Below are 13,436 nucleotides of genomic sequence, written 5' to 3' on the forward strand. Positions count from 1 at the left end.
GACGTAATTTTAATCTACCCACAGGCACCTATTGCGTTTGAGTTGCTTCCAAAGCATGTTGTATAATAAATTTTCACATAATCTAATTAATAGTAATAGTTCTTTTTTATTGTAAAAACAATTTAGAAGAGGGGACCCGCAATTCGTTAGGCCGGCCCTGTGTCAAGCAATAGTTGCTAGGACAGAAACAGCAAATGGTAATGTCAGATATACACTTTCGTATTTTCACTATTAAACACTCCACATTTGTTTTTCTAGTTCAAATTGCCATTATTATTCATAAGCTGATTATTTATTAGTTCAAACGCTATATAATCTCATAATCGTATTCAGATCATAAGTAAGTTCATTAAAATGCTTGAACGTTTCTCCTTTTGTCAACTCTAAGCTCATTAAAATTCATTTTTATGGTAATAAAACTTTTTTTTTTTTTGCAAAGGGCAAACAGGTAATGAGTCATGTGCTTGCTTGAATGTCAGGTTACAAAGAAAAGTTTAACCAAAAAAAAAAATGATTTGGCTCTTACTGAAGTCTTCGTGGCAGAAGTAAGATGGAACATAAAGAAAGTTAAGTGTTCTAGCTTTTAGAGCGCTCCATGGCCACGGGGCAAATCGTTTCAAACGCCATTGTTTTTAATCATTTTTACCCTGCGCCATGAGGCTTTCTAATGTTTAGCCTAAAAGGTTTACAAATTGGCAAGTGTTATAAAAATCTGGTTACAGTTTGTTAGTTGGCTATTAACCGGTATTTAGTCTTTTTTTGTTTTCCCCCCAACCACTGAATAATTCAGTGAATTCAATTTTTACGACTACAAAGATTTCGAGCCCCCGGAGAAAGTAAGTCTGGAACTCTCGGTTTGTTAACGCTGTCAGAAGCGGGGTATTGGGATCATAAAACAAGAATTAGTTCACCAGAGAAATAAAATGCTGATTGCGTTAGTCGTAATGCTATTCGCTTATCAATTGTTTTACAGGTGGCTCAGGAATGGAGGCGACTGTGTCCCTCCTACGTCCTTCTATACAAGAATGAACTCTTAACACCTAGGTGACCGTGGGTCAAACGTAGCCTCGCGACACCTGTCTAGGAAGAGGTTAACTTCCGGGTCAGGATAAGCTCCACCCTTTTACTCCCCCCCCCCAGGTGCCACAACTGACACGAGCTCGGCAGACGATTGTTGGAAGGGAAACTTTTAGAACGCGACACTTTGTTCTGATTCTTGGCTAAGTTAAGATTGTACGTTCTTATCTTATCTTATATAATACAGACGTTACTTCAAAAAAGAAGATGATTACGTCCAACGCGTCATGCATGCTAGCTCAGGCAACCCATTCCATGCTCTCATAGCACTAGGGAAGAAGGAGTATTTGTACAAAGTTCTGTGATCTATTGTTAAAAACATTAACTAATAATACCCCCCCCCCCCCAAAAAAAAAAAAAAAAAAAAATCTCCTTAAAGGTATGAAAGTCAAAGACGTATAATTAGTGAATAACAAAATGAATAACTTTTGGTGCAGAGCCAGTGGATCTCAAAAGGATCAGTGTATCTGGACACTTCTATCTGGCAAGCAGGTTTTGATCTGACCTTGTAATATTTGATTACAGTTCAAAGTACTTTCAAACCAACATAATTTTTGGTCTAGAAAAATGGGCTGACAATGACAATGTTTATTTCGAGAATAATCTCTCCACCATTCGCTACCTCTCCTTAGTGGTTAGCCTTGTTCCGTCCGGGGAGAGCGTCTCCCAAGGTTGAGAAGAGTTGCCCAGTAAATCATTAAGTCATCGCTAATTTTCTTCATGTTAAGGATTAAAACGTGAACTAGTTTCTGTCATCGTTGTCTCCCTTTGTAATCTTTATTTTTTTGAGTTTTTTTTTTTTTTTCCTTTCTTGAGTCCGTGAGTGTATCTGATAAACTTCTACCTAGCTCTCTTGTGTCTGTGTTCAGTTCAAATCTCATTACATCTCATCGAGAAGTTTTTTGAAAAAAAGTGGGTGGGGTGGGTAATGATACAACTTGTAACACATGCTATTTGAAAGAACAACCTATTTATGATATTTTAAGCCTGATATCTTTCTCAATGTATACAGGATACGAATTAATTTATTTAAAAAAATGCAATAAAATACAATTATGATTGGAATAAAGTGCTTGCAAGTAAATGTTTGTATCATCCCTCCTCCATTGTAGGTACAAACACAAACGTAGTACTTTGGGGTGAGGGGGGGGCAGTCTAAGAATGTGGTCAAAACACACTTTCAAGTTCTTACTAATGAAAATAAAATGAAGTGCCCTAATGAAGTGCCCTAATGAAGTGCCCTAATGAAGTGCACCTAGTACAGCTGTTACAAGTTCGTCAGGTTTAGAAATGTAAAAAAAAATGGAATTTTAAACGCTCTCTACGCATGCGTAATCGGTCTATTTTAAGAACTTCGGTGCCTGGTACATATGGAATGGGCTTCCTTAGATGGACACGGAAGTGAGGTCAAATATGCAAATGAAATGAACAGACGACACCCAGGTAAAAACGAAAGTAGATTTAGCCCCCAAGTTCTTATGCCTGGGACTTTTTATATTATATTTTTATTGGTGTGTGAGTGTGTGCCAACTGTTTTTTTATTTTCTAATTATATAAAAGTGGATGTGTGTGTCTATAATATGTTGCTTTTTTTTTTTTTTGTAACACACCTTGGGTGGGGTGTGGGTCGTGTGACAGTGCTATGGGGGTCAACGTAGTTCATGTATTTGTTATAGCAGTAGGTTATGGCGTTAATGAAGCATATATCTAGTTATACTTAATATAACTGAAGTAAATCTTATCAAATACAGACGTTATTTCCAAAGAAAGAGGATGATTACGTCCTACGCGTTTCTTTAAGTCGATCAGTGCATGCGTGTTAATCAATGAACTAAATTCCACCAAGTCACTGGTTTTCCTGGCTGGCTCAGGCAACCCAATCCATGCTCTAATAGCAATAGGGAAGAAGCATTTGTACAAATTAGTCCTAGCATGTGGAACTCGGGACGTGCCTTAGTGTCTTTCTGGGTATTTTATTATGTATCAAATATGTCTCCACATGTCATTGGCTCGCTAAGCTGTTAGTTATTGCGACAGCCACTTCAGCTACCTAGAGAAAATCAAGCCGGTGCCGCCGATGAATGAAATCTGATGACGAGATATTACATGTTGGCACCTCTAAGTGATAGTCCTACAATAGAATTCCTAACACACACACACAAAGTCATACAAATCAGTATCCCCCCTCTCCCCCTTTCAACACTACGTTCCTGTTTCCTTTTGTCCCCCCAACATGGAGGGAAGAGGCACGAAGGTCGACACCGCCAATGGTCACTCAAGTCGCCTTGCTTCGGGTAACTACCGGAAGCTAATCTCTTCCGCCGACAGGTGGCACAGTTTGACCCACGTCCATCCCACAGGTAAGGCGGGTAAAGCCGCCCATCCCAGGTCAGCCTTTAAAGGGTTGGGGGGGGGGTGAGGTGTGCCATTCCCTTCGCTTCACGGACTGTACAAGTTTAAAAAACAAACTAAATGGAATTGTTGACATCGACTGAAAGGCAAGGTCTCCCAAGTGAGTTACATCTAGGAAGTGACATGATATACAGCTAAGGGAGGGTGAAGTGATGTGTGGGGGGAGGTTAGGGTATATGTGGATAAGGATGGGGTCGGGAGGTAAATACATGTAACCTAAATATGGACACAATGTATGTATAAATAAAAACAGGTCCACTATTTTTAGATGACACTGAAAGAAATAAGGAGCAGGGGGGGGGGGTTCAGTGAGGGGTGAGAGAGAGAGAAGAAAATGTCCTTGTTTCCATGGTTGAACATGCATCATTGTCTACAGTGTGTGTGTTGACATCTAGACCGGGTGTATGTGTCGACATCTAGACTGGGTGTATGAATGTGTGAAGAACGAGGTGCTTAAAAAAAATGTGCATCGCTTTTAATGCAATTCCTGTCAGCGAGTCTAGGTACTAGATTCAGCGGCGGACGTGGTGTACTTAGATGGATGGGCAATTCACTGATGTTGCCATGTCGCCACCAGAGCGACACCGGGTTACACCACGGCTGGAGACGTACACACTCTCGATGGCTACGATACTCACAAGTTAGACGCTCTGAGTTGTCAGCGTCAGTGGTCACAGTGACCCTTAATGGTCAGGAAACGTATTTTTAAACCAACCCACTTAATAAAATAATAACTTTGAATATACGGCTTATACTCTTTACCGATCCCGTAAGAAAGACAAAAAAAAAAGGGTAAAGAATATGGAGATATGTCGAGACGATATAATGGAACGTAAAGAAAAGAGGAGGTACGTGCTGAGTGCTAAAGCGCTTCCGGGGTTCGAAATCTGGTGAAGCCTGAGATTTTTAATTTCGGGATCTTTGGGCGCCTCTGAGTCCACCAGTTCAAACGGGTACTTCATATAAGTTGGGCAAAAGTAAAGGCGGTTGGTCGTTGTGCTGACCATATAACACCCTGGTTAACCCTAGAGACGCATGGTCTGAAAGAAGAACTTTAAAGAAAGGAGGAAGATTTAGAGGTAATTTATATAAATAGACAACAAAAAATGCTGTAATCAAGGACAATTGTTGCCAACTACTTTGTGAGTCATGAGAAAATGCTAAGAAGTTTTATTATGTACGCTAGTTCTAGTCCAAAAATTATTATTTGAATACTAAATTACTTAGCTTTTCAATACTTTTGTATTCTGTGCACACCAAAGCCTCCAGTTATGAAAATACCCCCCCCCACACACATCCACATTACCCTTTTTGTTAATTATGTGGGAAGCGGTTGTTAATAAGAAAACTTGACAACACCAAACATATAGCACTAAAACAAGTTAGTATAAGCATAATAGGTATCCACCACTCCAAGCAAACACCAGGGTTCTCTCTGGGCACACACAGCACCTACCTGAATAACCTGCTAACACAGCGGCTTGAATCATGGGCTTGCCTTGTTCACTGGTCGGAGAATCTTCGGGAGACATTCTCCGGTATACACAGGGATCTACTGCAAACAAAAGATATAGATATATGTATGCCATTTGTATTGGACTCACTGTGGACTATTGTGTCGATGAAACCATAAACCATATCCTCTTTGAATGCCCCTCCCTAATCCATCTTAGGCAGACCCTACTTCCACTACAGCCCAACATAACCAACACCCTGTACGGCAGTGCTGAACAACTGAAGAAAACAGCACGCTTTTTTTCCTTGGCACAGTCTGCAAAAGAGCTCACAGCTCAGCAGCAATAAAGCTGGCTAAAAATGAGATTAAAAAAAAAGTGTATCGGTAATATTTATGAGGCTGATTGTCATTATTCTAAAGCCACTAAGGATAAGGTGGTGCAGTAGTTAAAAGCTCAGTTACCAATCTGATGGTCTTGTGGTTACACACTAGGGACTGTTGGAAGGGATTATTTTCACATAGTCACAAAGGGATATCGGGGGGTCTTCGTTGTAAATAAGGTTGGTCGTTGTGTTGGCCACATTACTTCCAAATTAACCATCGGCGACAAAAATATGCAATCTTAGTAAATATAAAGTTGATTGGTATCAAAGTAATAGTTACTACAATTTTAAAATGTTATGAAGACAAGCGTTTATAAATATATAAAGTGTTTCTTCGAGTCCGAAGAGTAATGAAGAATGCAGAATTTCCCGTGGCTATAAATAACATAAATATTACTAACTTCTGTTCCATTAGATGAGCTTTCCGCTGCGACTGAGACAACTAGCCCAGACAGGTCAGACATGTAAGTACACAATGAACGTGTTCTATAACAAAGAAGTTCCTCTGACTCACCATTATAATCCCAAGGCTCAGACTTGATGTTGTGCCCCATATAGGCCTGGTGTGGCGGGTGGTGGGGTCCGTTGTCAAAAAAACTTTCTGTATTATTTCTGTAGCTTGAGTTTTCTCTCAGATATTCTAATGAACAAAAAAAAAAAGGAATATTGTGCGTGTGTTACGTATCTAGATGCTTTAGTGTATATGTTATTAAACATCACAATCCTTTCACAACACTAGTCCTTAAATATTACTTTAAACTTCACAAACACATACAAATGCCAGTTATACCTTATCACACACACACACACTCTAACTTACGCCACAACTGACACGCCACTAACATCAGAACCATTTTCTCAAATAATCACCAAGCAACCGGATAAAACATAACGTCCTTGATCACCACATACACATAAACTAAGCACGAACCCCCCTTGCCCCCCCCTCCAGCATATCAGAAACCCCTTTAGTAACGACCATGCAGAGAATTACTCACTTAGAGAACGTCAAATAAATCGGACCATTGGTCTTAAGGTCGCCTCGTCCCCACTACAAGAACAGCCTCGATGCTGAACACGGACCAGGTCCATTCATAAAGAATGTGGTCCATTGTCTCCCATCGCGACATTCATAAAGAATGTGGTCCATTGTCTCCCATCGCGACATTCATAAAGAATGTGGTCTATTGTCTCCCATCGCGACATTCATAAAGAATGTGGTCTATTGTCTCCCATCGCGACATTCATAAAGAATGTGGTCTATTGTCTCCCATCGCGACATTCATAAAGAATGTGGTCTACAGTCTCCCATCGCGACATTCATAAAGAATGTGGTCTATTGTATCCCATCGCGACATTCATAAAGAATGAGGTCTACAGTCTGCCATCGCGACATTCATAAAGAATGTGGTCTATTGTCTCCCATCGCGACATTCATAAAGAATGTGGTCTATTGTCTCCCATCGCGACATTCATAAAGAATGAGGTCTACTGTCTCCCATCACAACATTCATAAAGAATGTGGTCTACAGTCTCCCATCGCGACATTCATAAAGAATGTGGTCTACAGTCTCCCATCGCGACATTCATAAAGAATGTGGTCTACTGTCTCCCATTAGACGCCCAGATGCCCTTCCCAGACATACCTGTAGGGCGGGATCCACCTAGATGGGGATGGGATGTGCTGAAGAAACTGTTGTTGTTGCTGAGATCTGACAGGCAGTAGCCGCTGCTGGCGTTGCTGCCGGCGCTGTTGGGTGTGCCCAAGCCACTGCTGTCAGTGTTGGCGCTGCTTGGGCCGTTGTCCGACACTAGATCGGCCAGACTTTGGACGGGCTCTGGTGAGGTGTAGCCTCCAGGAGAAACTAAAAGACACAACAAAATGTGATGCTTGGAGATTAAATAAACACAATTATTGCTTTAGTTAATTTTTAAGTGTTTAGTTCATTCATTAAGTGTTTAGTTCATTCATTAAGTGTTTAGTTCATTCATTAAGTGTTTAGTTCATTCATTAAGTGTTTAGCTCATTTAGCAAGTGTTTAGTTCATTTAGTAAGTGTTGGTCACAAAATGAAAAGGCAATAGATGTTACTAACTCAATAACCGAAACAAAGGAATCAATAACTGAAACAAATGAATAAATTCTATTCAACACTGGCAACTAATGTTACCGGGAATGGAGAACTCTAAGCACATATTACTGTTTAGCTGAGTGGTTTTATTACAGTGGGCTAGTAGACTTCCGAGCTCCAAAAATAATTGTCTGATACATCCCTGATCATTGTAGCCTTAGATGTACTGCGGAATGCTGGTCTTTTGTGTACTTCTAGTTTATAACCCAGACGTACGGACGAACAGGCTGACACTACAATTTAAATCTAAAGACAAATGATGCAAGTCCCGACTTAGCGAGCGGCGTAATGCACTGATAGGTGCTGTCTTGCCGGTAGAGTTGTCCTTCCCGTCACAGACAACAGATGACATGTTTCCTGCCACGCCGAACAAGACTTTAAACCTCATTTATTTCCCTTGCGGGTTTACAGCAGAATGCATTCATTCCCCAAAAGAGAAAAAAAAGGCTCTTAAAGTGTGCATCTGTACGTGTTATTTGCAACGCGCGGACTTCTGGGACAAACCTGCCACCATGACCTTGAGAAGGAGATAACGCAGACAACAAGGAGCACTATGTCGTATGGTTGTATTTCAAGGCAATTGTTTACAACGTCATGTAAATGTAACGGAAGAACGACAAAACTCGTTAAGTCTTTGGACAGAGCTGCAGAAAGTAAAATACAATATAGTACGCGCCTACTCTCTACAATTTATTAGTTCGCAAAGACAAGTCCTGGGCTCTCATTGAGATGAAAACATTTATAGAGCCTCTGCTCAACTTTGTTGTATTTCTATTGGAACTGATAAAAACTGTGCTCAACTTTGATGTATTTCTATAACAGCATATAGAGCAAGTTGACTGGCCTGTCTTCTGGTGCTGTCGGACCACAGTTTCAGACAAACGACTGTTATTTATTATTTTTTTTGGAATATTGTTGAACGGGGCAGTGATGGTGGGGTCTAGCCTCTAATTTCCATAACAATTCTTCGTTAAAACTCCATAGAAATTTTTAGCTAACACACCAAATCTTCAGACCAAATCTTCAGATCTTCAGACCAAATCTTCAAATCTTCAGACCAAATCTTCAAATCTTCAGACCAAATCTTCAGATCTTCAGACCAAATCTTCAAATCTTGAGGCCAAATCTGTGTGTATAATAAAGACGATGATTTTATACCCTAACCCTATACCATTTAAAGAGATAAAACTTCGTTATGACTTTTGGAAGAGGGTGTGCCAAAAAAATGGATAAAGAAATCAACCCCCCAAAAAAAGATTCCAGCGCATCTTTAATTCCAAGGTGTGCCGGAGCTAATCATAGCCTTGCCCCAACTACTTGTCATTCAGAAAGTCACGTGTTTGCACTTGTTATAATACATCTATTTTTAGCTATCCTAAAAAAAAAAAGGGGGGGGGGAGCGGACTACTCATTTAAACTCGCTCACTACGGCATTATTTTAAAGATCTAATTGATGGGAAGACTAGAAAAAGGCTTATGGTAGTTTAACAGTTAATTGTTAGAAATACGAAACACAAACAACAAATAATAAAAAAAAAAAAAAGGAAAAAAAAAAAAAGAAAACGAATGGAAGAGAATGCTCATACCTTCCAAAAAGGAATTGCAACTATTGGTTGTCATTGCAACACTTTGATCAGATGTTGTAGAAAAACCTGAAAGAAACGCGAAGTACAAGATATTACCCTACTCAATGAACATACATATTGAACAATCTACAGCTATTATGTCATCGTTGTACATAAAAATTAATTGACCCTCTGTCAAAGGAAGTCTTGTAGCTTTACTTACTTCTTTGGAAACCATCAGTCAGGTCCTGGTCACAGATGGTCTCTGACAAGTTGGACGGAGCGTTACACAGCCTGCTTCTGTCTTGGCACTCTACAAACAGAGAGACAGGGGTATTAGAAAGTCATAGGTATTAGAAAGACATAGATATTAGAAAGTCATAGGTATTAGAAAGTCATAGGTATTAGAAAGACATAGGTATTAGAAAGATATATGTATTAGAAAGACATAGATATTAGAAAGATATATGTATTAGAAAGATGATTCAAGGATTGATGGCCTCAGAAAAACTTTTATTGGGAAAGCATGGCTGGTTTGGTTGGACTTATACGACCGAAGCTTTCTTAACTCTTTATCTCCGTAATTATTTTGTTCATTTTTCACATTTGTACATTCTACCTTGTCAATACGTCAATAACATGTTTGTAATCAGAAAACGTGACTTTTGGTATAGAATTATAGGAGAATGCATGCTCTTTTTATATAACACAAGTTATACTCTCTGCAACCAAAAATTAATTTAATCTAAAGGGGTCAAATCAACGATGGTATCGTTAATTAGGAGAGAAAGAGTTAAACTGTAATGGTTTCGGGAAACATCGACAAATAATATGAAAAACGACTAAGAACAAATAGGATTTGGACAAGAAAACCTAGAATGTGAAAAAAAGGAGAGAGAGAGAAAAAGAGAGAGAGAAAGAGAGAGAGAGAGGGGAGAGACGAAGAGGATAGAGTGAGGAAGTAGGCACAGAGAGTGATGAAAAGAGGTAAAGAGAGAGAGAGAGAGGAATGAATAGGAGAGAGAGATAGACAAAGGCAGGGATAGGTAAATGGAGAGAGAGAGACACCCACAGAGAGAGAGAGAAACAGAGATAGTGAGAGAGATGGAGAGAGTGAAAAAAAAAGATAGAGGTAAGTTTGTAATAGTCTCCTAGATGTCACTAACCTTTCTTCATTTCATCCAGGTGTTCCCAGATGATGTCGCCCACATAAGGTGGACACAACTCTAGAAAATCTTTCTTGCCCATGCTGCACAAAGCCTGGCCGTCGATATCAAAGTTGTTCATCCGGATGCCCTCCAGTGAGAACTCTTGTGAGAACCACTGCAGCCACAAGTGGACGTGTGCCCTAGACCACTGGCTAGGATCTGTGGAGAAGACATTTGAATGTGGTAACGCTAAGCGTGGTAGTTAAGCGGTAAAGCACTTGGCTTCCAAACCGAAGGACCTAGGGTTTGAACCTAGTTGAGGAGTTGGATTTTGAATTTCGGGGTTTTTCCCTTAACTCTAATAGGCACCTGACTTTGGTTGGGGAAAAATAAAGGCGTGAGGTCGTTATGCTGGCCACATGATACCTTTGGTAACCGTCGGTTACAGAAACAGATGACCTTTACATCATGGGTCCAATAGAGCGCTAGGCCTGCAATGGTCACTTTACTCAATTTTAATACAATTTTGTATCAGTCATCATTGAATGACACAAAAGAAACTCGATGTAATTAATTCATTAATAATAACCCCCCACCCCCTTTTTTTTTTCTTTTTGAAAATATTTTTTTTCCAAATATCTTTTCTGTCTTTGGACAAAACTAGACTAGGTTTCTTAAAGTTTTCAGCCACGTTACAAAACGTCTACAAGACAATAAATATTTTTAAATTGCATCGTCTTTCAAATAAAAGAACTCTCCAATTGAATGAAACAAAAAAAAAAGGTTCCGCAGGCGGAAGTAATTGAAACAGAAGCAGACGACTTCAGCTTGAAACAAGATTTGAAGTAAACAAAATGGAGAGAAAAAAAAATAGCGTTCCCAGCAAACCGAATCCAAGGTTTAAGGGAAGAAAAAAAGATATAAATATATATTTGAGAGGCTATCATTCATCTGTGCTAACTTAACGTGTGTGTGTGTGAGAGCGTATGTGCTTTTGGGGCGGGGACGTCAGGACAGAAAGAAGTATTTTAAATCTTTAAAGAGGAGAAAAAAAATGTCTTATTAAATTTTGAAGATTTTCGTTTAGATTAATCTCCCCTGATTTTTTTTTCTTCTCTACTTGGCGTCTTGGCCTAGAAACTTTTTTTTTGTGTTTTTTGTTTAACATAATTTCTTGAGATGTCGTCAGTGAGTAAGTTGAGACGCCATGTTTAGCCTAGCACGTGACGTTCATCGTCCAAATGAGCCTTATTCACGTGTGAATTATTCGGGGACAGATGTATACAATTAAAATATAGGCCGAAATAAGGATTATGTAACAATTTCTTTTTTTCCAAGTTGACAGTAAGCTAAACTAGACCTTGGGAACAGTTCATGAACCAGATATTTCTTGGCGGTGGAGTTTAGAAAATAACTTTGGGATTTCTTTTTTTATAAACATGCACTTTCGTTTTGACTGCATGCAATTAAAAAAAAACAACTTTAAAATTAATTATAGTAGAGAGTGTTTGTGTGTGTGTGTGTGGTTTAAAAGCAAAAAAAAAAAAAAAGGGAGGGGGGCTATGCATTCCAGCTGCCATCATTTTTTTGTTACTAACAAATTGAAATCACACGTATACCACGCTAGACCAGTGGTGTTTACACTGAAGAAATAGAGCATCATACCAAAGGAATATTCACATTTGATTAAAGTAACACTTTTAGTAGAATAACTCAATTTAGGATAGAAGACTTTTAAAGTAAAGTAGCAATTATGCATAAAACATTAAACCATAATCTTCAAATACAAAAACAAAACCTAATAAAATACTCAGAAAAATTCAAAGATTAAGGTACATTCCTCGTCCCATATTATAGGACAAGTTTGTACAAATGCTCCTTCTTCTCTAGTGCTGTTAGAGCATGGAATGGGTTGCCTGAGCCAGCCAGGAAAACCAGTGACTTGGCAGAATTTACGTCATTGATTAACATGCATAACTAGATTGGCCAAGAAACACGCGTAGGACGTAATTATCTTCTTTTTTTTTTTGTTTGTTTGAAAAAAACGTCTTTATTTCATAAGATAAGAATAGGGTCATATTCTGTTGGTGACGCAGAGCTATCAGGCCCTTACAAAAAAACTTCTGCCACAGTGCACAGTAAAACCACAAAGGCTCTCCTCAGCTGTCTTGCGGCGCGTGTAATAAAACAGCATCTGTAATAATAGCACCCTAGCCAACGGGCATCTGTAGCTAATGATCTATATGCTCTGTGCGATTGGGGAAAAGGGGGGGGGGCATTTTGTGAGCAACAATTTGAGAAAAAAAAAAGGCCAGTAAGTTTCAATATTTCACTTCGAATGGACTGCGTGTGTAAAATAATTTTTAAAAAAAAATTTCGCGCCATAGCGTCCAAATAAATATTATGTAGTTGATTATGTGATCAATAGTTTTGGACCAGTTGACCTACTAAGATTGAGTTAATGAGCAGCTTTATTATAGACCAATTACGATAGACTTAGAAAGGAGCGATGGAAGAGGGGATCTTTGACTTTACTTGTGGTCTACTCTGCAACTATAATAGTCCAACACCTTACGGTCAAATTTCTATTTTAGTCAATGTATAAAAAGGGAAATTACTCTAAATGTATTCAAAGCAGAAGTGATATCTATTTCCGATTTTGTTACAAGTCACAGAGAGACTACGTTATCCATGAAATGGTATTCGTCATGAATTATTCATGGGTTGACTCCTCAGTGATTCAAACAGAGCGCCACCTGCAGTTAGTTTGCACTGATGATCCTTATAACTGAAATTCGAACACGGCCACATTGTGGCGGTGTCGCATGGCGCGGGGAAGTCGGCGCCCTGGATGTGAGTAGCCAACGAGCTCCTCGATTAACACAGAAAGATGAGTGGTCGAGACAAGGGAGGCAATAAAGAGGTAATAATACCCCCCCTCCCAAATAAAAAAACAAACAAACAAAAAACATGATATTTGCCGCATGCTAATTTTCTCCAAAATCAAATAACTGTTGAAGATCAAAAGGCCATTGATAAGATCCCGAGGTCACTTGCCTAAAAAATGTTAATTTAAAAATGTGATTAAGTGGGGGGAGGGGAGGATATTTGGAGTCTAAAAATGAGAGGAAATGGCATTATTTTACGCGAGTTAGCAGACCCAGCTACGACCTATATATTTTGTCAGACTCTAACGCACAAAACAACAAAAATCTGTTGGAGATTTACAGATGAATTTGTTGTACAGCAGCTAATAAAGGTTGG

General features: G+C 39.2%; 1 protein-coding gene across 7 annotated transcripts in view; it reads right to left on the minus strand.

Moving 5' to 3' along the window:
- Nucleotides 1-13,436, minus strand: part of LOC106058523 (protein C-ets-1-like) — a 157,571-nt gene that overhangs the window by 9,879 nt on the left and 134,256 nt on the right. For 5 of the 7 annotated variants that reach the window (XM_056009980.1, XM_056009979.1, XM_056009981.1 and 2 more), the window contains 6 exons: nt 10,191-10,391; nt 9,248-9,337; nt 9,046-9,111; nt 6,975-7,193; nt 5,843-5,968; nt 4,946-5,044 (listed from right to left, as the gene is read on the minus strand). In XM_056009980.1, coding sequence (XP_055865955.1) covers nt 4,946-5,044; nt 5,843-5,968; nt 6,975-7,193; nt 9,046-9,111; nt 9,248-9,337; nt 10,191-10,391 — 801 coding nt within the window. The remainder of the gene's footprint in view (nt 1-4,945; nt 5,045-5,842; nt 5,969-6,974; nt 7,194-9,045; nt 9,112-9,247; nt 9,338-10,190; nt 10,392-13,436) is intronic. The other 2 variants (XM_056009976.1, XM_056009978.1) reach the window with 1 other exon arrangement.

This window comes from Biomphalaria glabrata, chromosome 14, assembly GCF_947242115.1.
Source record: "Biomphalaria glabrata chromosome 14, xgBioGlab47.1, whole genome shotgun sequence".
Taxonomy (NCBI): Eukaryota; Metazoa; Mollusca; class Gastropoda; family Planorbidae; genus Biomphalaria; species Biomphalaria glabrata.